The sequence below is a fragment of the Anomaloglossus baeobatrachus genome, chromosome 10 (genome assembly GCF_048569485.1).
Source record: "Anomaloglossus baeobatrachus isolate aAnoBae1 chromosome 10, aAnoBae1.hap1, whole genome shotgun sequence".
NCBI lineage: Eukaryota > Metazoa > Chordata > Amphibia > Anura > Aromobatidae > Anomaloglossus > Anomaloglossus baeobatrachus.
The window spans coordinates 26,196,391-26,222,031 of NC_134362.1; the positions used below are offsets into that span (position 1 = coordinate 26,196,391).

Here is a 25,641-nt window from a genome sequence, read left to right on the forward strand (position 1 = left end):
GTTGTGTTCACACAATTATATTCACCAGCGTATTGCTGCTGGATCTGTTCTAACGGGTGATCACTGAATGTGTGATTTCAGCCTAAATGGGATCCAGTACCCAGGACACTCGGCAGCTCCAGGAGAGTTGGCAAATGTGATATATGAATATTGATATAAATAATTGTTTACAAAAGTAGTAAGAAGCACAGACAACCATGAAGAATTCAATCAATCATTTTTATTGAACTGGTTAAGACATAGACATGCTGAAAACCAGTCATCCCATTGAGATCCAGTTTATTTGCTCTTGGACCTCAGGACGAAGAAGATATTAATCATGAAATCGGACCAACCTAACTCAGCATATTTGTAGAAGTCACTGGGGAATTGTTTGGCCAGGACCCCATTGAGGGTGTTTGACATTATCTACAAGAGAAAGAAATTGTCATTAGGAATCAAAATAGTAGGAAATGAATATTAGTTGCGCGTTATCTCCTTTATTATCGGGATTTTTTTTGTAACAGCGCTATCTGCTGTGATTTTATGTACTTGTTCAGTTCAGTTTGCAATGTATTATTAATACCTGTTTCTTTATGGGTTTGTTTTGTCCAAAAAATGGACAGCAGCCATTATTTCCTCTTCACTTCTAAAGAGACGCCTTCTTATCATTTGTTGTAGCTTGTGCTAAATGTTACCAGGCTGCTGCCAGCATTATTGGTAAGATGCTAGGAAGGTAACAATGCTGTTTCGTAGTATGTTTTGCAGTATTTGTCAATTTGCATTATTATCAAGAGGCGCATCTAGGGGGGACTGGCGGGGCATGTGCCCCAGGCACAGGGGGGCGCCGTCAGGCTGCCTGATGCCACGCTTTCAGAGTTTCCCCAGTGACTGTGTTTTGCCGCCCCATAGTGGGACTCGGCTATTTTGACTCCCGGCTGTCCACTGATAGCCCAAACTCTGAGGAAGTGCAGCGCCCCGGGTCCCACTGAACAATTGTCCTAGTATGTTTTAGACATGAGTACAATGGAACCAGTGACCGCCGGCGATTCCGGGTCAGAGCGACGTCTGTAGTGTGATCAGGTCAGCTGATAACACTACAGTAGTATAATGGTACACAGTGTGAGAAGACCGTGTCAAGAGAGGGCTCAGTATAGAAAGGAGAGGGCACTGTGGAAGGATGGTTAAGAGGGACAGTGTGTGCGTCATATTTTGTGCAAAAAACACAAGTGCAATTATTTATTCTGGGGCATAGCATAGGGTAGATCATTTTTATATAGCAGTATTATAATCATTATGCTATTTTTAAGGGTATCATGCCAGAATGTGCTGCAGAAGACCAAAGAAGATGGAAGTCTGCAAAGACAAGCTGTGGATGTGAAAATAATCATAGCGTTTGGACAAGATGAAGAAAGGAAAGAAACCACTCAGAGACCTTGTCATCTATAAGGTACCTGGATGTAAATGTTTATTTGTGATACTGACTAATTCTCATCATTAGGCCTCAGTCCCACTTGTGCTATATGCTAATTACCCTCGGCTTCTGCTCTGCTGCGAGAGTGAGCCGAGTATCATGCGACATGTCATTGGATCACAGCTGTGAAGAAGAGGGAGGGTGCACTTTCTCTCTGTTCTACGTGGCCTGCCTCTGCTTACATCGCACTGCACTCTGATGACATCTGAGTGCAATGCAATGTTTCACAGTCTCCCATAGACTTAGGATAGGAAAAAGGAGAACATTGAGTAATCGTAGCAAAAACAAATTAAAGTATAAAAATATAAATTTTTATTTAAGAAAAATGCATATACAAAAAAACGACAAACAAAATACATAAATGAGGCAAGAATGAGAAATGTTAGGGAAAAATAAAATTGTCAGATACACAATTGTCTGTTATTGTGGACAAATTTCCCCCCTGGACCAAATAGTGGCTATAAAGAACAAAGGCACTGAGCTGCATGCACAGGTGTGTATTGTATAAAGGGAGGGAAACCCAAATCAAATATATATATATATATATATATATACATATCCCACAACTGGGCTTAAATTAACCATGTGCCTCCAGCTCACAGTGAAAGGCATGCAGGCCAAGCCTGGAAAGACATAGACATCCACAAGCAGCAAGTAGAAAATAAGGTTAGCTAACAGCTTATGATATAACTGGATGTGCTATAAAGATGTACAGCCACAGCAAGAAGGAAAAGGGGAATTACCCCAACGCACGTTTCGCTGCATGCAGCTGTTTTTACACAGGGGATCAAGACTTGTATGGGTACATGTGAGCCAAGAAATGCTGCCAAATGCAGCATGTGGTGATTCTTTTCTCATGCCGATATGGCATGAGAATCAATTGCAGATGGACACCACCCTATAGTTTTACACTGAAATGCGTGCAATTCGATGTGTTATCGAATTGCACTCATCCTTGCAAAACATAAGTGGAACTGAAGCTTTATTGTGGTTTCTGTATGGTCTGTAGTCTGTTGTTGACTGATAACTCCGAAGCATCTCTTTTGCTTTGTTAAAGGTAAACTGTCACCAGGTTTTTGCTCTCCCATCTGAGAGCAGTAGAATGTAGAGACAGAGATCCTGATTCCAGCTATGTGTCACTTACTGAGCTGTTAGCTGTCATTTTGAATCATTTTGTCATCACCAGAACCACCATAAGTACAGAAACAAAGAATCAAAATACCCATCTGTACAGAAATTTATCACCAGAACCACCATAGGTACTGAAGTACATCACAAGAACCACCATAGGCACAGAAACAAAGCATCAAAATGCCGATCAGTACAGAACTACATCACTAGAACCACCATAGGTGCAGAAATAAAGCATCAAAATTCTTATCAGTAAAGAAATTCATCATCAGAACCACCAGCAGTACAGAAATACATCCATATAACTGCTATCAGTACAGAAACAACATCAAAACCCTCATCAGTACAGGAATACATCACAAGAATCGGTGCATGGTTCATCAATTGTAGTGTCAGGTCAGCCCTGTATATATAGTTATCGCATCAACCTAGAACTTCCAGTATGTCCTTAACAATGGTAAGAAGATACTGGCAGTTGTAGTTATCAGTCCTTATCAGACCATACAGGAACCACAGTACTGGTGAGAATTAGTCAGTATCACAAATAAACATTTACAGTGGGTACGGAAAATATTCAGACCCCTTTACATTTTTCACTCTTCGTTGAGTGAAAATGAGAAAAAAAATGAATTTTTTTGAATTTACCAAATGGCTGCAATGAAACAGAGTGAAAAAATTAAAGGTCTGAATACTTTCCGTACCGACTGTACATCCAGGTACCTTATAGATGACCTTGTCTCTGAAAAGTCATTCTTTTTTTTTTTCTTCATCTTGTCCAGATGCCATGATGAATTTTCATGGCCACAGCTCGTCTCTGCAGACTTCCATCTTCTCCACTTTTCTGCAGCACATCCCGACACGATGCCTGAAAAATAAGAGTGTCATTATAATGTCCCTGAATAAAAATATCTGCCCAACACTGTCCTGCTGAATAAATAATTAACCCTCACTGTGTTCCCTGCACAAAACATGACGCACAGAGTCCCTCTTATGGTACGTGCCCTCCACACTGCCCTCTCCTTTCCATATTAAGCCATCTCTTCACACTCCTCTCCACTCTACCCATTCTTTATTATGTGCCATTTTTCTCATCCGATATGGTCATATAACAACCTCCGTAGTCATCACCTCCTTGCTTTCCATACTATGACCGCACCATTCCCCTCCTCATACTGTGTCCGCACTAATCCCTCCTCTCCTCATACTGTCTGCACCCATGCCCCCTCACTGCTCATACTGTGTCCACACCCATCCCCCCTCTCATGCTGTGTCTGCACACATCCCCCCTCACTTTCCATACTGTCTGCACCCATCCCCCTCTCTCCCAATGCTATGTCCGCACCCGTGCCCCTCACTTTTCATACTGTGTCTGCACCCATCTCCTCTCACTTTTCATACTGTGTCTGCACCCATCCTACCCTCACATTTTATACTGTGTCTGCACCAATCCTCCCTCACTTTTTATACTGTAACTGCACCCATCTTCCCCTTATGCTCCCAATACTGTCTTTAAATTTAACCCATGGTTCCCCATACTCCTCCATTTGGTCCCCATACTGTGTGTGCACTTGTAACCCCCTTGCTCCCCATTCTGGGTTCTCAAATGGCCCCGTTTGCTCCCCATACACATCCCCTCTCCCATCCCCTAATTACAATCAATCTTGGTGTCTTCAGCTCCATTGGAGCTCTTTCCACCAGCTCTGTTTGCGCCTTTGCGGCACGGAGTGACGTCAGAAGCGTGATCAGCTGACCGGCTCACAATGCTGATGTCACCAGGTCAGGGCTTGTACTGGCGTCTAATAGACATTAGTAAAGTGTTCCCTGGCACTCAGCGCTGCAGATTCTGTGAGCCGTGGTCAGCTTGACAGCGGCTCAGTGAACGTCCGACTCCCAGGCAGCTGCTGGTAGACACCGTGGAACCCCGCATCAGGGACCCCCTGCCAGCTGCACCCGCCTGCCTCCTCTATATACGGGGCCTGGTGAGTAGAAGAATGAAAGAGAAGGGGCCTTGGCTGCCAGCGTGTCCGGGCCACCCTGTGTGCTTTTTCCCATCGGGTCCGCCCTCTGACGCGCATCTCCTCTCCTCAAGCCACCCCTCCTCCACTGACCCGATCGCCAGTCCGTCCAGCACATGGCTAATTTGCATGCTCCGCCCAGTCACATGCAAATTATCCATCTATAGTACCCGAAGCGACACTGCTGGGCCCCTCTGCTGCGGCTGTGACTGGGGCCCGGTGAAGAGGGGGGCCTGGACGGTCTGGGGCTTAATACAGGTAAGAAATTATGCAAGGGTTGGCTGGACCCCCATTCTTCACAGAGCCCGTGACAACAAGCACAGTAGTATTGCCCTGATGGTGGCCCTGAGTCTTGGCATCAAAGAAATGGCACCTGGAGTTGGTGCATGGGCAAATTCAGCTATTGGCTCAATGACAAGCCGAGATCTCATCTGCGCGCGCTCCACTTCCGGGCGCCATTTTCGTTAAGTCAGCTGCTGGGAGATCAATGGACCGGAGGTGGCACGTGTGAAAATGAAATCTTGAGCCGAAAGCTCAATCTGTGCATGCGCCATTATTTGACGCCTGAACGTCCGACAATTTCAGGATGGCCCTTGCAACACCCCCCACAGTGAGCACAACCTGACATCAGCATCAGCACCCCCGCAGCATCGCTCCTTCCTCCTGTCACCCCTCTCCACCATCCCCCGGTAAGCTACATTTGGATTATAAGACGCACCCCCCATTTTTCTCCCAAATATTTGCAAGAAAAAGTGCATCTTATAATCTGAAAAATATGGTATATACATAGTGGAATAGTTACCCATAAACTAGTTTTGATAAATCTTCCCGCTAGTATTTTGAATGGACTACGTACTTTGAAGTTGTCAGGTTTCGCCCAGGCGTCCTGGGGTTGAAGGTCATTGGGGGGGGACAGAGCACCACTAAGATTATCTAGGTTCTGAGCAGCATTACCAATGGCCTTCATAATCTTTCCTCCATAGTTGTTGAGATCCTGGGAGCCGGGGCTTGTGTTTAAGTGGCTGAAGAACAATTTCATCTGAGGGTAATTCAAGAAAACACTGCAGGAACAGAAAGGGTATGATCAATCTAATATATAAAGCTGAATGTGTGTGTGTGTATGTGTGTGTGTATGTCCGGGATTGGCATCTGCACCGTCGCAGCTACAGCCACAAAATTTTGCACACTCACACTTCTGGACCCCGAGAGTGTCATAGGCTATGTTTTGAGGGGAAATGTTAACCCCGCTCTTTACAGTTATTCACCAAAAAACCTGCCTCCATTAAAGCGAATGGAGCTGGGAGCCACAGTGCAGCCAGAACTTCAGAAGAATGTGCAGCCATGCCCTTATATGGAATGTTGGCGTGTCACAATGCAGCCAGGGAAAGAGACAGACACAGATAGGGAAAGAGGCAGACACAAAGAGACAGACACAGACAAAGAAACAGACTGACAGGGAAAGAGACAGACAGGGAAAGAGACAGACAGGGAAAGAGACAGATAGGGAAAGAGAGGGAAAGAGACAGACAGGGAAAGAGGCAGACAGGGAAAGTGACAGAGATAGATAGACAGACAGGGAAAGAGATTGAGACAGACGGAGAAAGAGACAGAGACAGACAGGGAAAGAGACAGACAGACAAAGAGATAGATAGAGAGACAGACAGATATATACTGAGGGGGAGACAGACAGAGAATGGGAGAGAAACAGAGAGACAGTTACTATCCCGGGCAGCGCCGGGTGCTATGTTGTGAGGCGAAATTTTAACCCCGCGCATTCCAATTTACCAATCAATTTTGCCCCTATCTACATAATGGGGAAAAACTGAAACGAAAAGTGTTGGGGGCAAATTGACAGTTGCCAGATGTGAACAAGGGGGACTTAAAGAATGAGAGCGATGGCACCAAAGAGTATATACCGTACAGCTGCTAAGGTGGGGCCCCGACATGGGATACTCACCACACTCGGGGATATGAACACACACACAAAATGCGCCACACACTACCACGTACATGAACACATATACCACCCTCAGCACACATTTCACCACACATACACCAACCTCGCCACATAATCGCCCTAAACACACACAAGTCTGGTATTATCCTTCACAAATAAAAATCTGATTAATAAGCAGCCAAACTACAAGAACAACAAATGTACCATATAGGAAATACGGCAGCTGTCACTCACATGACCTGTCTATATGTGTATGTGTGAGCTAATATATACTGTCAGGGGGAGGGCTTTCTGTTGCCTGGAGATTTATCAGGCTGCCAATAGCAACCAATCACAGCTCAGCTTCTATTTTGCTACAGTTAATTAATCTGAGCTCTGATTGGTTAATATAGGCAACAATTTAATAATAACATTTATATCTATTTGTTTTGTGGTTTTTGTGTGCAGAATACATTTTTGTTAATATATTCTATTTTGTGAACAGCAGTTATTAACCCGGGCGAAGCCGGGTAGTACAGTTAGTATATATATATATATAAATAAAATACTGCATGGGTAGATGGATGGTGATGGGGATTACAATATCAAACTCAGTAATAACTGTAATTACTTTCTAAAGAGACAAAAGTATTCTAGGTATGATACCTTTATTGACTAACCAGAAAAATTATACATTGGGTGTATATATGCACTGTGTGCAGAATTATTAGGCAAATGAGTATTTTGATCACATGATACTTTTTATACATGTCGTCCTACTCCAAGCTGTATAGGCTGAGAGCCAACTACCAATTAAGTAAATCAGGTGATGTCATCTCTGTAATGAGGAGGGGTGCGGTATAATGACATCAACACCCTATATAAGGGGTGCTCAATTATTAGGCAACTTCCTTTCCTTTGGCAAAATGGGTCAGAAGAGAGATTTGACAGGCTCTGAAAAGTCCGTATTGTGAGATGTCTTGCAGAGGGATGCAGCAGTCTTGAAATTGTGAAACTTTTGAAGTGTAATCACCGAACAATCAAATAGCCAACAGGGTCGCAAGAAGCGTGTTGGGCAAAAAAGGCGCAAGATGCCATTTGCCACCAGTTTGACCATATTTCAGAGCTGCAATGTTACAGGAGTATCAAAAAGCACAAGGTGTGGGGGGCGTGGCCTGGCCATGGGGGAGAGAAGACGCGGGCAACTTTACTCCTGTGCTGAAGCCGGCCCCAGGTCCACATAATTAATCAGCACACAGCCAGAAGACCCTCCAATGTCGGCCAGGAGGAGGGGGAATAAACACAGACCGGTTCCAGACCTCCCGATGCCCTCTACACCCGGAATTACCAGATTTTTAAGAAGCTCATCGGGCCCAGTGCAGAAGCAGACCGATCCCAAGATGGTGGCTGCAGCCTCTCTCGCAGTTTTCCCAGCGCGGCGGGACACAACGGGAACGGAGGAAGGTACTGGTTCACATGGAGCTGAACAATCAGCAGCAGCGCTGATAGCCCAAGTGGTGCGAGAGCAGGAGTAGGAGGGGATGTTCCAGACTGGACAGCGTGCAGATCCCTCAGGCAAGATGGCGATGGGGGTGCAGGATGGGATGGAGCCACAGGGACTGACACCACAGGAGGCTGAGAAGAGGCGACAAAACTCCAGCATGGGGGAGGATGGTGCAGGCAGAGGGCCTCTGGGACCAGGCACATTAAGGGATGTTACACTCAGCATCCCGCAGGCCGAACCCTCACACATATCCTCAGGCCTTCAGGGAAGTACAGGATGGCAGGCATCAGGAGCTATTACCATATTAAACAGCACAGTAGATGAGAGATATTGCTGTCCTTCGGAAGCTAATGAAAACAAAGGCACCTGACAGGGAGATAATGGTGAGTCTCCTTTAGCCTCTGACATTAATATTGATACAACCATGCAAAATAAGCAGAATATAACATCTGCAATATCTTTGCCATCCTCCCACGAAAGAGGACTGCTTCCTCCTATCCTCAGAACCCCTGCCTCCAGCTTGACAGGAGAGGTGGAACAAGGTGGTTTACAATAGGATTGTGTTTGGGATGACTTAAAGGCAAAGATACGGGCTATCCCTACCAGAGAGGATATGGAAAATTTGCAAGATTGAAGGCCTCATACAAGGCGGAATCATCTGCGATAAGAGGAGAAATGCAACAATTAACAGAAAGAATGGAGAAGTCTGAATACCGCACAGATACGGTTTCACAACAAATTGCCACACAGGAACAGGTCCTATCTGAACAGGCGTCCCAAATTGAATACCTGACGGACTTACTTGACGACTTAGAAAATAGAGGAAGGCGCAACAATATCAGAATAAGGGGTATCCCTGAATAGGTGGGTCCACAGGAACTGGACAGAACACTGAGCCATCTGTTTAATTTAACTCAGTCCTAGGCCTCCCCCCAGATGCCAGATTGGAACTGGACAAAGCTCACAGATCACTGGGCCCAAGGCCAGCGCAAAGTACTAACCCACGAGATGTCATATGCAAAGTTCACAAATACAAGAAAAAAAAGGATATCTTGCTCAAAGCACGAAAGATGGATCAAGTCATACTCAGAGACACTCCTATTCTGCTTTTACAAGATATTTCTCGTCATACTCTACAAAAAAGGAGAGTCTTGAAACCTCTTCTTGATATTCTGAAACAAGAAAATTTTCTTTACTCGTGGGGATTCCCCTTTAGATTGCAGGTGCGCCAGGCAGGCTTCCTGCGGGTGCTCCGTAATCTGGATGACCTTCCGGAATTTTGCTCGGCTCTTGGGATCTCTTTGGTTCACATTCCTCCAGTGGACTGGCCTTTTGTACATAGAAGGTTTGAGGTTTCGTCTGCACCGGCACCTCCGCTCCCGCAACAAGCCCGTGATCAGAGGAGCAGAGGTGTTTCTCGCAGGGGAGGAATTGGGAGGCCTAACACTTCATCAGTGCCTCAGAGATGAATTACACCAATTGGACGTCCTGTGATTTTTTTCTGAGGAACTTTTCCTATACTAAGATCCGGAAGAGGGCTTCTCTGGACGACCTTCACATTTTCTACATTGAACATTTTGGTGGCAGTTTCTTCAAGATTCATACCCGTCCTAATGGTTTCATCAACATTCTATTATATATGCATTATCATTGCAGGTTGTTTTGTTTGTTTTTTCTTTTCCTTACCTTTTTGGCTGTTGATGTTTTCATATGACCTGATAAGTGTCTAGCAAAAATAAATATTCGGGCTTGGGGCTGGTCCGGTGGGGAGTAGGTTCCTAGTAGAAAGGCCGTCCCTCTTTGGGTCTCTGCCATGAGATGTCCTTACCCCCTCTAGATAACCTTGTTGTTGAGGCTTTAGAGGGAGATATTTTGGAATCTGAAATCTGCAAAGCAATACAGAATACCCCTCAAGGAAAGTCCCCTGGTCCGGACGGGTTTACCCCGGCCTTTTATAAATTATTCAAAGACCAATTAGCCCCGATTATGACCAGAACGTTCAACTCAATCGATGACGAGACGCGGTTATCACCGCAATCTTTGGAGGCACATATTAGTGTGATCCCTAAGCCGGGATAGGATCCCTCACTAGCCGCAAATTACAGGCCTATATCTTTATTGAACATAGATCTTAAGCTTTACTCCAAGATACTGGCTGATAGACTGATCCCTTTTCTGCCCTCCGTTATCAACACAGACTAGGTAGGGTTTGTTAAGGTCCGTGAAGCAAGAGATAATACGATCAAAACCCTATCTCTTATTGCCAAGGCTAAGAGTAAATTGATCCTGATGGGCCTTCTGGCTATCGATGCTGAGAAGGCCTTTTATAGGGTCCAGTGGGGCTTTTTGAGGGCGGCTTTGGAGCAATTGGGTTTGGGACCCCGGTTTCTACAGACGATTAGTGCGCTATATGATAATCCATCAGCTAAGGTCAGGATCAATGGGGCATTATCCTCCTCCATCGCGGTAAGAAATGGGACCAGACAGGGTTGCCCCTTATCCCCTCTTCTATGCGTAGTGGTCATTGAGCACTTAGCTAACGCCCTCAGGGGAAATATAGACATTAAAGGGCTTCAGATCGGTGAAACACACCATAAAATTGCATTATATCCAGATGATCTGCTGTTATACGTCTCCCAACCCGCCACATCTCATTTCCATCTATAATGAAAGAGTTTGAAAGATTCGGCCTCCTTAGTAACTTCAAGGTTAACCTTACAAAATCCGAAGTGCTAAACATTTATCTGTCCCAAGATGAAGTCACACGGGCAATGATGAACTTTCCATTTATATGGCGGCCTTCAGCTATTAAATATTTGGGCATACACATACCGGCGGATATTTCTAAACTCTACACGCTTAACCTATTACCATTGCTAGAGAGTACAATTAAGAACTTCAGGTCCTACGGTGGGTTGAAATTATCATGGATGGGCAGGATGAATGTCATAAAAATTGACATCTTGCCACGCTTCTTATATTATTTTCAGACTATCCCCAATTCCCCTCCCACCAGCTTTTTCCGTAATCTTCAATCTTCCACCATTCGGTTTGTGTGGGGTAGGATGAAGCCTAGGATTAACCTTCGCACCTTGACCCTTCCTAAGGCATGTGGTGGAGCTAGCCTTCCTAATTTTAGAGGTTATCTGCAAGCCGCGGCTTTAACCCGCCTAGTGGACTGGCATTTTAATAAGGACTCTAAACAGTGGATACAGGTGGAGCAGGAGGAATTGGGGATACCATTTAGACACCTCCCATGGCTACCCTCAACCGACCTTCCAGAAGTGGGACCATTTTCAGAATTCACCAAAGATACACTTAAGGCCACTTTACACACAGAGATAAATCTTTGGCAGATCTGTGGTTGCAGTGAAATCATGGACATATTGTTCCATTTGTACACAGACACAAACCTGGCACTGATAGTCCACAATTTCACTGCAACCACAGATCTGCCACAGATTTATCTCTATCTCTGTGTGTAAAGTGGCCTTTAGGGTTTGGCACGCAGTATCCAATAAAATATCTCCCTCACAACCCATTGGTGCCCTCACACGTTTATATTCCATACCATCGTTCCGCCCAGGATACAAACAAAGAGGCTTCTTCGGCTGGAGGGCAGAGGAATATATCCGATTGGGGAACATACTGATCGATGGTAAGTTACCTACATTTCAAGTATTTCAAACTCAGCGCCGGGGTAGAGGAACGAGGTGGCTGGAGGTTTTTCAGCTGCAGGCCTTTGTCTCTGCGCTGGGGTCCAATGGCTGAGTTCGAGATACCTGTAGTGCCTTCGAAGACTTGTTTGTGAAGGAGGTCCAGCCTAAGCGTCCAATTTCCCTTCTGTACAGTATTCTTAATGGAGTTGGGATCTCGGGCAAACGACGCTACCAGTTGGCTTGGGAAAGTGAGTTGAAACAACATACAGTTAGGTCCAGAAATATTTGGACAGTGACACAAGTTTTGTTATTTTAGCTGTTTACAAAAACATGTTCAGAAATACAATTATATATATAATATGGGCTGAAAGTGCACACTCCCAGCTGCAATATGAGAGTTTTCACATCCAAATCGGAGAAAGGGTTTAGGAATCATAGCTCTTTAATGCATAGCCTCCTCTTTTTCAAGGGACCAAAAGTAATTGGACAAGGGACTCTAAGGGCTGCAATTAACTCTGAAGGCGTCTCCCTCGTTAACCTGTAATCAATGAAGTAGTTAAAAGGTCTGGGGTTGATTACAGGTGTGTGGTTTTGCATTTGGAAGCTGTTGCTGTGACCAGACAACATGCGGTCTAAGGAACTCTCAATTGAGGTGAAGCAGAACATCCTGAGGCTGAAAAAAAAGAAAAAATACATCAGAGAGATAGCAGACATGCTTGGAGTAGCAAAATCCACAGTCGGGTACATTCTGAGAAAAAAGGAATTGACTGGTGAGCTTGGGAACTCAAAAAGGCCTGGGCGTCCAAGGATGACAACAGTGGTGGATGATCGCTGCATACTTTCTTTGGTGAAGAAGAACCCGTTCACAACATCAACTGAAGTCCAGAACACTCTCAGTGAAGTAGGTGTATCTGTCTCTAAGTCAACAGTAAAGAGAAGACTCCATGAAAGTAAATACAAAGGGTTCACATCTAGATGCAAACCATTCATCAATTCCAAAAATAGACAGGCCAGAGTTAAATTTGCTGAAAAACACCTCATGAAGCCAGCTCAGTTCTGGAAAAGTATTCTATGGACAGATGAGACCTAGATCAACCTGTACCAGAATGATGGGAAGAAAAAAGTTTGGAGAAGAAAGGGAACGGCACATGATCCAAGGCACACCACATCCTCTGTAAAACATGGTGGAGGCAACGTGATGGCATGGGCATGCATGGCTTTCAATGACACTAGGTCACTTGTGTTTATTGATGACATAACATCAGACAAGAGTAGCCGGATGAATTCTGAAGTGTACCGGGATATACTTTCAGCCCAGATTCAGCCAAATGCCGCAAAGTTGATCGGACGGCGCTTCATAGTACAGATGGACAATGACCCCAAGCATACAGCCAAAGCTACCCAGAAGTTCATGAGTGCAAAAAAGTGGAACATTCTGCAATGGCCAAGTCAATCACCAGATCTTAACCCAATTGAGCATGCATTTCACTTGCTCAAATCCAGACTTAAGACGGAAAGACCCACAAACAAGCAAGACCTGAAGGCTGTGGCTGTAAAGGCCTGACAAAGCATTAAGAAGGAGGAAACCCAGCGTTTGGTGATGTCCATGGGTTCCAGACTTTAAGCAGTGATTGCCTCCAAAGGATTCGCAACAAAATATTGAAAATAAAAATATTTTTGTTGGGTTTGATTTATTTGTCCAATTACTTTTGACCTCCTAAAATATGGAGTGTTTGTAAAGAAATGTGACAATTCCTACAATTTCTATCAGATATTTTTGTTCAAACCTTCAAATTAAACGTTACAATCTGCACTTGAATTCTGTTGTAGAGGTTTCATTTCAAATCCAATGTGGTGGCATGCAGAGCCCAACTCGCGAAAATTGTGTCACTGTCCAAATATTTCTGGACCTAACTGTATTTTGTCGGTTGAATGGGAAAAGTGGTTCTTATTTACACATAAATTGTCAGCTACGTGCTCTGCACAGGAGAAGAACTTTAAAATTTTAACAAGATGGTACCAGTTTCCATTTAAACTTCATTCAATATTTCCCTCGGTATCAGCGCTGTATTGGAGATGTGGATCGGAAGTGGGTACAATGACGCACATTTGGTGGGAGTGCGACGGAGTGAAGCAGTTCCGGAAGAAAGTTCTGACAAATTACCAGCTTATTACTGGGAAAACAGTAGAGAACTGTCCCAAGATAACACTCCTCTCCGTCCTGCCTCACTCAATTACATACCATAAGCGAGACATCCTGCGTTTTTACCTGACGGCGGCGCGCTCCATCATCCTAAGATACTGAAAAACCCCCACAACTCCTTCTATTTGTGAGTGGTATATGGAGATGGCAAATATTTGTGGGATGGAGGAGCTCTCTGCCGACACTGCTGGCACTAGGGAAAAGTTCTATAGGACCTGGAGCGAATGGATACTGTTTAGGAATTCACCAGATTTTCATAAACTGTTTTAATAAGGTTATGACTCGGTCTGATGAGGTCCCGGGGGGCGCCATGTGTAAAGAACGGGTTGGCGATACCCAAGACAGATTGCATCATCACTTGAGTTATAGATCTCAGAGGACCACCTAACCTTCCTTTCCATATAATTCCCTTTCCCCGTTTTCCCATTAAGGTTCTCTCAGGCTCCAACTTTACTCTACTTTAATTTGCTTTAACTTATATTTACTTTTCTTGATTTAGGTTCCCCACCTTCCCCCTCTCCCCCCCCTTTTTTTTCTTTATATTATTCTATAGTTTTTACTTTTTCTCTTCTCTTCTTTCTATCTATTCTATGCCTTCTCTCTTGTATCCTTATACACTTAATGTTCATAATATCTACTTCTAGTTCTCAAAATAAGAATAACAAGGAATATAATAATATTGATAAATTTTAATTTGGATCTGATTGCAATATTACAATCAGGAGCAGAGGAAATACTTTCTCATTCTATATAATTTCTGCTCCCGAGACTTCCTTTATTAGTAATGGCGACTTGAGCGTTGCCACAATTTTTGAATATTTGAATATGAGTATTTGTTTTGCAGTAATTGAGAGATTGATTATTAACAAATGCTTTAGAAGATACAATGATAATTGTTAATTGATATGTTCCACATATGATTTTGGATATTTGCTTACTGCTCTATTGAAATGAGTTTGTCTTTGCCTTTATTCCTGTTATTTTGTTTAATAATTTCAATAAAAATAGATTGAACTAAAAAGCACAAGGTGTGCCATACTCAGGGACATGGCCAAGGCTGAAAAACCACCACCTTTGAACAAGAAACATAACATAAAACGTCAAGACTGGGCCAAGAAATATCTTAAGACTGATTTTTCAAAGGTTTTATGGACTGATGAAATGAGAGTGAGTCTTGATGGGCCAGATGGATGGGTCAGAGGCTGGATCAGTAAAGGGCAGAGAGCTCCACTCCGACTCAGACGCCAGCAAGGTGGAGGTGGGCACTGGTATGGGCTGGGATCATCAAAGATCAACTTGTGGGACCTTTTCGGGTTGAGGATGAAGTGAAGCTCAACTCCCAGACCTACTGCCAGTTTCTGGAAGACAACTTCTTCAAGCAGTGGTACAGGAAGAGGTTGGTATCGTTCAAGAAAAACATGATTTTCATGCAGGACAATGCTCCATCACATGCATCCAACTACTCCACAGCGTGGCTGGCCAGTAAAGGTCTAAAAGATGAAAAAATAATGACATGGCCCCCTTGTTCACCTGATCTGAACCCCATAGAGAACCTGTGGTCCCTCATAAAATGTGAAATCTACAGGGAGGGAAAACAGTGCACCTCTGGGAGCAGTGTCTGGAGGCTGTGGTGGCTGCTGCGCGCAATGTGGATCGTAAACAGATCAAGCAATGACAGAATCTATGGATGGTCGGCTACTGAGGGTCATCAGAAAGAAAGGGGGCTATATTGGTCACTCATTTTTTGGGGTTTTGTTTTTGCATGTCAGAAATGTTTATTTCTAAATTTTGTGCAGTTATATTGGTTTACCTGGTGGAAATAAACACGTGAGATGGGAATATATTTGGTTTTTATTAAGTTGCCTAATAATTCTGCACAGTAATATTTACCTGCACAAACAGATATGCTCCAAAGATAGCCAAATCTAAAAAAAACCCACTCCAACTTCCTAAAATATTGAGCTTTGATATATATGAGTCTTTTGGGTTAATTGAGAACATAGCTGTTGATCAATAATAAAAGAAATCCTCTAAAATACAACTTGCCTAATAATTCTGCACACGGTGTATATATATATATATATATATATATATATAAAAATATACGGTATATATTGTGGAGACAGGGGGTCAGTGGGTGCTCTCAACTGCTGGCCCGGACGCCTTTAGAAAGACAGCATGGCCCAGGGCTCATCCCAACTGAATGCCCGACCTCCTTAACCGTGGGCGGAACACTACTCAGACAACACAGGGTGAGGGAATCACAATATTAAGACTTTATTGGATCCCCAAACAATTAATGGCATATGGCACATAACCAGCAGAACCACAGAATATAACCGGCAACAGTTTCTCACAGCCGAATCCTTGCATTCGATGCTGAAGTCCATGTAATGATATAATCCAGGTTTGGTTATGGCTTGCCAATCGGATCCGCAGGTCCTAGACTGGTATCATGTAGCAAGAGTCTACCCGGGCAATGGACAGTCCTCCTTCTTATACCCCTGAGCTCTCCATTCAGACCATTGGGGTCTTCACGATTGGTGGATAAGACTGGGCTCTTATTGGCTAGATCTCAAGCCGCATATAAAATATCTCTATTAGTAATGGTCTCTGACAGTAACAAGGGAGACAGCCCAGCCACATCGCATCCAACAATACAATGGAGGTTCACACAATTGATTTATCTGGGTATCTGATCCTCTCTAATCAAGGTAATTACATGAGTCAAAAAGAACTTTAACACTAGACTCAATGAAACGAAACAATGAGGGCTTATCCCCCGTTTATAAACAAAATATCTTCATGTCCGGCTGAATGTTAAGAAACTTTAACCCTTGCTAGGCACTGACAAAGTCCATGTCGTCACAAATATACAGTTAGGTCCAGAAATATTTGGACAGTGACACAAGTTTTGTTATTTTAGCTGTTTACAAAAACATGTTCAGAAATACAATTATATATATAATATGGGCTGAAAGTGCACACTCCCAGCTGCAATATGAGAGTTTTCACATCCAAATCGGAGAAAGGGTTTAGGAATCATAGCTCTGTAATGCATAGCCTCCTCTTTTTCAAGGGACCAAAAGTAATTGGACAAGGGACTCTAAGGGCTGCAATTAACTCTGAAGGCGTCTCCCTCGTTAACCTGTAATCAATGAAGTAGTTAAAAGGTCTGGGGTTGATTACAGGTGTGTGGTTTTGCATTTGGAAGCTGTTGCTGTGACCAGACAACATGCGGTCTAAGGAACTCTCAATTGAGGTGAAGCAGAACATCCTGAGGCTGAAAAAAAAGAAAAAATACATCAGAGAGATAGCAGACATGCTTGGAGTAGCAAAATCAACAGTCGGGTACATTCTGAGAAAAAAGGAATTGACTGGTGAGCTTAGGAACTCAAAAAGGCCTGGGCGTCCACGGATGACAACAGTGGTGGATGATCGCCGCATACTTTCTTTGGTGAAGAAGAACCCGTTCACAACATCACCTGAAGTCCAGAACACTCTCAGTGAAGTAGGTGTATCTGTCTCTAAGTCAACAGTAAAGAGAAGACTCCATGAAAGTAAATACAAAGGGTTCACATCTAGATGCAAACCATTCATCAATTCCAAAAATAGACAGGCCAGAGTTAAATTTGCTGAAAAACACCTCATGAAGCCAGCTCAGTTCTGGAAAAGTATTCTATGGACAGATGAGACAAAGATCAACCTGTACCAGAATGATGGGAAGAAAAAAGTTTGGAGAAGAAAGGGAACGGCACATGATCCAAGGCACACCACATCCTCTGTAAAACATGGTGGAGGCAACGTGATGGCATGGGCATGCATGGCTTTCAATGGCACTGGGTCACTTGTGTTTATTGATGACATAACAGCAGACAAGAGTAGCCGGATGAATTCTGAAGTGTACCGGGATATACTTTCAGCCCAGATTCAGCCAAATGCCGCAAAGTTGATCGGACGGCGCTTCATAGTACAGATGGACAATGACCCCAAGCATACAGCCAAAGCTACCCAGGAGTTCATGAGTGCAAAAAAGTGGAACATTCTGCAATGGCCAAGTCAATCACCAGATCTTAACCCAATTGAGCATGCATTTCACTTGCTCAAATCCAGACTTAAGACGGAAAGACCCACAAACAAGCAAGACCTGAAGGCTGCGGCTGTAAAGGCCTGGCAAAGCATTAAGAAGGAGGAAACCCAGCGTTTGGTGATGTCCATGGGTTCCAGACTTAAGGCAGTGATTGCCTCCAAAGGATTCGCAACAAAATATTGAAAATAAACATATTTTGTTTGGGTTTGGTTTATTTGTCCAATTACTTTTGACCTCCTAAAATGTGGAGTGTTTGTAAAGAAATGTGTACAATTCCTCCAATTTCTATCAGATATTTTTGTTCAAACCTTCAAATTAAACGTTACAATCTGCACTTGAATTCTGTTGTAGAGATTTCATTTCAAATCCAGTGTGGTGGCATGCAGAGCCCAACTCGCGAAAATTGTGTCACTGTCCAAATATTTCTGGACCTAACTGTATGTACACATATATTCACGTAAATTACATTTCAAAAAGAGTAACATTTGCAATGTGCGGTGGAAGTAAAGTTAGCGGAGCTGTTGCTGTGCTGTGTTGCATTCATTATGTAAACTAGAAAATAAATATTCGTGTTACCTTTCCAGAAACTTTGCTCCCAACTCATTAGCGACAGCAGGGTCAGAAATTTTGGCTCCCATGGAGGAGATGAAAGCTTTTTTAGCGTCGGAGAAAGACATGGTGCATGTAAGTGCGGATGACCTGGACAGTCCCTGACGCGGAGCTTTTGTCTGGCACTTTTAAAGGGAACTGAGAATGGATAAGCAAATACATTGTGAGTGTCTACCTGTCATTTATACCCTCACTTTTATCTTTGAAATAAAAAACAAACAAGTTATAGACCCATTCTATATACCGTATTTTCCGGATTATAAGACGCACTTTTTTCCCTCAAAACTGGAGATAAAATGAGGGTGCTTCTTACAACCCATATATGGCTTACCGGGGTGGCGGTGGTGGAGCGGGATCATAGGAGGCAGGGTCGGCAATACTCAGGGCTTGGAGGAGCAGTGGAGCGGCTCAGGAGGTTCACAGGTTGGGCTCGGGGGTGTCAGGGTGGTGGGCACCATTGATCTGCCGACGCGCTGCGGGGGTGTCGCGGCGGCAGGTGCTATTGATCTGCCAGTTGGTTGCAGGGGTTGTCACTGCAGTGGAGTGACTCAGTAGGGTCACAGGATGGGGTGTCTCGGTGGCAGGTGCATTGAGCTGACTGCGGTCTCCATTGAATCGCCCGTGGCTGACGAGATGGATTTCAAGAAAATGGCCACAGAGTTGGCGCATGCGCAGATTGAAGCAATGAACTTCAAGAAAATGGCCATGGAATCCTATCTGTGCAGGCGCTGCCTCTGCGGTCATTTTCTTGAAGTCCATCTCGTCAACTGTGGATAATTCAATGGAGTTCGCAGTCAGATCAATGGCATCCGCCGCTGAGACACCCCGACCTGTGACTGTCCTGAGTTGTTCCACTGCAATGACACTCCCGCAGCCTGTCAGCAGATCAATGGTGCCCGCCGCCGCTGCGAGACTCCCGATCCCGCAGTGTCGCCGACCATCCTGAGCCGCAACACCCCCTCCTCTGAGCCTGCAGCATCGCCCTGCCTCTTGTGACCTTCCTGAGCTGCTCCACCACTGTCGCTCCCCCTGGTGAGCATTAGCATTAAGACACTCTAGGATTATAAGACGGACCCTCATTTTAACATTAAAAATTATTTTTTCCTATTTTCCTCCTCTAAATTTGGGGTGCGTCTTATAATCCAGTGCGTCTTATAAAACGAAAAATACATTATATATTTAAAAAGAAAAAAGAGAAAAAACAACTGATCTATACATAGAACCAACTGACATATACTGTAGAATTTAGACTGCCTTATTGAATAGAATATATTTATAAAGATGAAGGTTCTTAGATTGCCATTGGCCACGTCAGCACTGCTCCCATCATGATATTTATTGTATTTTTCTCTTTTTTATATATATATATATTGGGAGTGTGAGGGTCACAGCAGGACATTATCTCTCAGGTGATGTAATCTATTCAGTTATTATTCTGCTCTTTGTTTGTCCACTTAAATGACTTGTGCTTTCTTTCTGTATTCTGTTTGCGCTGCCCATATATGCACACATTGTGATCAGCACTTGTGAATTTTGTGCACTCTCTGCTGCATTAAGAACCTGAAATCCACATATCCTTTTATTTATTTCTTTATATGGGAATTATTTATGGATAAGGTGCTTTTGCAGTTGGAATAAAATTCACTTATCTTTCATGGTTATCAGCGCAAACGGGACTACAGAATAGCACTTTTACTTTGATAAATGGACGTGCAGTATTATTTGCAAAGATACATGTACTTGGATTTAATGTGAATGTCCCAGTTGTAATTTTGTTATAACGTCAGGGACCCAATTGATTTCCTGTTTGTGCCCCTCTAATTATTCGGTACCTTTCATGCTAACATTTTAATTGTTTCATGAAATATAAATAAAGATTGTTTTTTTATTGCCATTTATGTCACTCCTTGATTTGGTCATCCACTGATGTCCAAAAGTTGTGTTTAATATATATATATATATATATATATATATATATATATATATATATATATATCTTGGAAGTCTCCCACTTCGGGTCCATGCAATAAGGAGAACAAGGACGCCGGGTCTACAACCTTTATTTCAAAATATATATATATATATATATATATATATATATATATATATAAAAAAAAAATATATATATATATATATATATATATATATATACACAGTACAGACTCTAAAATTGTAGATTCACATTGAAGGCATCAAAACTATGAAATATCACATGTGGAATGAAATACTTAACAAAAAAGTGTGAAACAACTGAAAATATGTCTTATATTCTAGGTTCTTCACAGTGGCCGCCTTTTGCTTTGATTACTGCTTTGCACACTCTTGGCATTCTCTTGATGAGTTTCAAGAGGTAGTCACCGGAAATGGTTCTCACTTCACAGGTGCGCCCTGTCAGGTTTAATAAGTGGGATTTCTTGCCTTATAAATGGGGTTGGGACCATCAGTTGTGTTGTGCAGAAGTCTGATACACGGCTGATAGTCCTACTGAATAGACTGTTAGAATTTGTATTATGGCAAGAAAAATGCAGCTAAGTAAAGAAAAACGAGTGGCCATCATTACTTTAAGAAATGAAGGTCAGTCAGTCCGAAAAATTGGGAAAACTTTGAAAGAATTGACATGCTCATTCTTTAAAAAAAAACAGAGCAAAATCCAAGGTGGTTGACAAAACAGTCAGGAAAAATAGGCCGGTGTTTTGTGTGTGTGCATGAGATTTCAGGAATCTCATAGGCTTTGCTGAGTTTTATCAGCATGGATTTGCATAAAACCAAGGCAAAAACCATGCTAAAAACACAGGAAAAACGCTGTGTGTGAACATGGCCTTAGGAAGTTTGAGTTTTGTAGCCTTTCCCAATTCGTACTGTTATCACTGATAAATAATATGACGTCTACTGCCCGCAGCACAACGGGCCCACAAAATTGTACGGGAAAGTAATCAACGGCGCAAGGACATTACAGAACTTAAAAAGTGGACAGTCAGGGGAGGAATCATTACAGAAGACCCGATCCACAACATCCCGCCCCGATACTAAAGGCCCCGCACGATTTATGTCATTTTCGGATGTTTGGACAAAGATTACTCTACTTTGACTGTCTGTCTCTCTCTCACTCTATCTCTCTCTATCCGTCTCCCCACCGACATCTTATTACCTCACACATAAGCTTCTTATACTAACAATTTATTTTGTTCCTATAGTAACCAATTACAGCTCAATAACCCAATAGCTCGCAGCTCCATTGACTTTAATGGGGGCAGATTTTTTGGAGAGTAACTGTAAAGCACGTGGTTAAATTTTCCCGTCAAAGCATAGTCTATGACGTTCCCTGAGTCACATCGGGTGTCTGTGCAAAATTTTGTGATTCTAAATGCGACTGCGCGTATTCCTTTAGCGGACATACACACATACATACATACACAGTGATCTGTTTCACATGTTTATTTCTGTTAATGTTGATGATTATGGCTTACAGCCAAAGAAAACTTTTATATTTTTCAGTCAATATGGTCACGTGAGGGCTCATTTTTTGCGGAACAAACTGTACTTTTCAATGAAACTGGAAATTTTACCATATAGTGTACTAGAAAACGGCAAAAAAATTCCAAATGCGGAAAAATTACAAAAAAAGTGCGATAGCACTATTGTTTTTCAGATATTTTATTTACTGTGTTCACTATATGGTACAACTGATGTGTGGGTGTGATGCCTCAAGTCAGTTCGAGTTCGTAGACACAAAACATGTATAGGTTTAGTTTTATATAAAAGGTTAAAAAAAAAATCAGAAATTTGTCCGAAAAATGTGGCGCACATTTTACGCCATATTCCGTGGCCTGTGGCATTCTCATTTTTCGGGATCTATGACTCAGTGATGGCTTATTGTTTGCGTCTCAGGCTGCCATTTTTAACGGTACCATTTTTGCGCAGATGCTACATTTTCATCACCTGTGATAGCATTTTGCGCAAAATTTGTGGTTACCAAAAAATGTAATTTTAGCGTTTGGAATTTTTTTGCCGATGCGCCGTTTACTGATCAGATTAATTGATTTTATATTTTGATAGATCGGGCTTTTCTGAACGCGGCGATACCAAATGTGTACATTTTTTATTTTTTTAACCCTTTAATTTTCAAGGGGGTGATTTGAACTTTTAGGCTTTTTTATTTTTTTTTTAATTTTTTTTTAAAAAAAAATTAACTTTTTTTTTTTTATTTTACTAGTCCCCCTAGGTAGCTATATGGATCAACAATATGATCGCTCTGCCATATCTGCTGATCACAGCTATACAGATGTAAACAGCAGATATGCTCATTTTCTACCTCACCCAGCTCCGGGCCGGGTGAAACCGAAAGTAATTCGTGTGAGCTACAGGAGTCATCACATGACCCTGTGCTACCATGACAACCATCGGAATTCACGTGATCACGTCACGTGACTTCCGGCATCGGAGAGTGAGTAAATGTTTACCGCCGATGCCGTTATAATGGCGCTGTCACATATAGACAGCGCCATTTAAGGGGTTAAAAGGCACAAGCAGATAACGATTCTGCTCGTGCCTGGCAGGCACACATCTCAGCTGTGAAAATCACCAATCGTGGCAAGCTGCCGGCAGCTGACCGCGGGCAGTAACACTATGACCGCTAGGACGTAATATTACTGCCCGTGGTCGTTAAGGGGTTAATGTCTTTTTAAAATATAATGAATAAATATAATTTTTTTATTTTTTGTTTATCTACAGATCTACTTACCTCTTTATGTATAGTGACCCGTGGCTGTTTCTTGAGTGGGATTTTTTTTTTCTTTCTTCATTTCTTCTGGCCTTTGAATGGAGGAGTATGCCTATCTACTGAAGAATATTCCGTTAATAGAAAGAAAAGGAAAAGCAAATTATTTTCTCAGATTTTACGGACTATGGAGATTTTTTGATTATGGTCCAGTATTTATACAAATAATTATTTTTTCATTGTTTATCAGATTTGTATATTTGAATTGTGCATGATTTTTTTAATATATAGGTCATGATTGGCACTCTATATTCTTTGTTTATTAATTTTTTTTATATATATTATTATTTATTATTTTTAAACACTGCTTATTATTTTACACTTATAGTTATGAATTTGATGTATATGTACTATATATTGCACTATATATTTTTCTGTACACTCAATATTAATATTTTTATATAATGTTTGCACATTTATTAAATTTAATATATATGCACTAAATATTATCCTAACATCAATGTGGACACTATTTACACTTTTAATATATTAATACACTTATTTTCACATTATATTCACATATACTCACATCAGTAATTTCACATTCACTTTATTTTTTAGTGGGCTATAGTTTTATCTCTTTTAGGATCATGTGTGGCACTAAAACAGATCAAAGTATTTACAGCACTGTAATATTATTTATGTAGGCACTATTGCACTTTAATATTAATATTTTATCCATATATTTATAAATTCACATTAGTAGTTTTATAATTATGTGCATTTGATATGCACATTTAGCGGATTATATATTTTTTCTGAGGGTGATATGAAGCATTGATTACATAATATAGATTCAGGCGATCCTCACCACACTGGAGGTGCGCATTATTTACATGCTTCCACCGCTGGCTTCTGCTGCCACCAGCGACTTGGTGTGCAGACACGTCACGCCGTCTGTTTCCATGACAGCGTGGCTTATTATGGACCCGTGAACGGCGGCCGGAAGTCACATGAAACGTGGAAGATCATGTGATGCATGCGCCGGCATCTCTAGGACCGGAAACGCTCACCTACATGGGTAGGAACTTCAAACGCCATCTGACCTAAAAGAGCCATATGCCACATTTAGCGTGCCCTGAGGAAGACATTGCTTGAAACGCGCGTCGGGGTTCTACGGTATTCAAGACTTGTGGCCATCTCCAAAGTTATAGGATCTTCTCATAATCTGATGATACTAGACTTACTAAATATTTTTTGCACTTTATATGGGAGTATCTCTTATCTTTTTATTCATAAATACTTTAATATATTTATTTATAATTGGAATTTGGTCACGGCACTAAGTACCTTATTCCTCTGTAAAACCGCTGCTAATATTAGGGAATTTTTCTTGTCCATTATTGATTTTATATTCTATTCATGTTCATTGTGACTTTAATATATATACCAATAAAATCTAATTTTTAATATTACTGTTCTGTCACTACCCCCTTCTTTTTGGATCTTTGTGGGTTCTCATTAGGGGATCTTTGATTCAATATAATTACAATATTTCCTTTACTTGCCACAATCCCAATAATACCGTAGTATTTCATTTTTTGACATTACACATAGGCAATTCCATCACAGGCAGTGTATCCAGTTCAATATTTAGGAAAGACAATGCTGGCAATACTATCCTACAATCTACCGGTTGCCATACGCAATATGCTACCAATCCTATTCCCTATGGGGAATTCACAGGAGCGAGGCGCATTGCTCAGACCACTCTACCTTCTTACAGGAAAGTAATATTATCAGTGACAGATTATTGGCTAGGGGCTACCATAGAGGTAAAATTCAGACTGTGTGTAATAAAATAAAACTTAAATCCATTGATGATATGTTATACAATACCAAAACTCGCCCTGATAAACATAACTCCAGGATAACATTCTCTACACCTTCTACTCCACATTTCACTAAAATAAAAGACCCAGTCTTACGATATTTACCTGTGGTGAACCGGGACGATATTCTGCATCAAATTATCAGTGGCGGTTGTAGTTGTATAGCCAGAAAAGGGCGTTCCTTTGGGAACATTGTGTCTTCCAGGATGGCACGAATTTCAGATCCAGCTCCAAACTGGTTAAACATGAATGTACTTTTGAAATGTGCCAGAATCTAGATGTAATGTGTGCAGGTTTGCTGATGGGAAAAAATATTATTTTTCACTCCATCATGGGACAGAAGATAGAATAAATACATTTATTAACTGTAAATCATATCATGTAGTACATTGCATCTGGTGCAAATCACGCAATATAAGATATGTGAGTTAT

The 25,641-nt window shown here is 42.1% G+C and overlaps 1 protein-coding gene across 4 annotated transcripts; it reads right to left on the bottom strand.

Annotated features, from left to right (window-relative positions):
- Window positions 1–205: 205 nt before the first annotated feature.
- LOC142254250 (hemoglobin subunit alpha-5-like) lies at window positions 206–25,385 on the bottom strand. 4 transcript variants are annotated; one of them, XM_075325257.1, is made up of 5 exons: window positions 25,315–25,385; window positions 23,342–23,439; window positions 18,568–18,738; window positions 5,402–5,660; window positions 206–408 (listed from the first exon to the last, which is right to left on the bottom strand). In XM_075325257.1, exons 3-5 carry the CDS (start codon window positions 18,666–18,668, stop codon window positions 280–282), a joined length of 489 nt encoding a protein of 162 aa, XP_075181372.1. In that variant the 5' UTR covers window positions 18,669–18,738; window positions 23,342–23,439; window positions 25,315–25,385; the 3' UTR covers window positions 206–279. The 4 variants fall into 4 exon arrangements, with proteins under 4 accessions (XP_075181372.1, XP_075181375.1, XP_075181373.1 ...); XM_075325260.1 differs by having other exon boundaries at window positions 5,456–5,660; window positions 25,315–25,383; XM_075325258.1 differs by having other exon boundaries at window positions 23,342–23,436; window positions 25,315–25,365.
- Between the last annotated feature and the right edge of the window lie 256 nt (window positions 25,386–25,641).

What these genes read in the sequence shown, in the direction of transcription:
- LOC142254250 (XM_075325257.1), bottom strand. Translation starts at nt 18,668, where the DNA reads ATGTCTTTCTCCGACGCTAAAAAAGCTTTCATCTCCTCCATGGGAGCC. An exon ending in GGAGCAAAGTTTCTGGAAAG is followed by an intron (nt 5,661 to 18,567) that starts GTAACACGAATA and finishes CTGTTCCTGCAG; the next exon opens with TGTTTTCTTGAATTACCCTC. An exon ending in TTATCAAAACTAGTTTATGG is followed by an intron (nt 409 to 5,401) that starts GTAACTATTCCA and finishes TTTCTCTTGTAG; the next exon opens with ATAATGTCAAACACCCTCAA.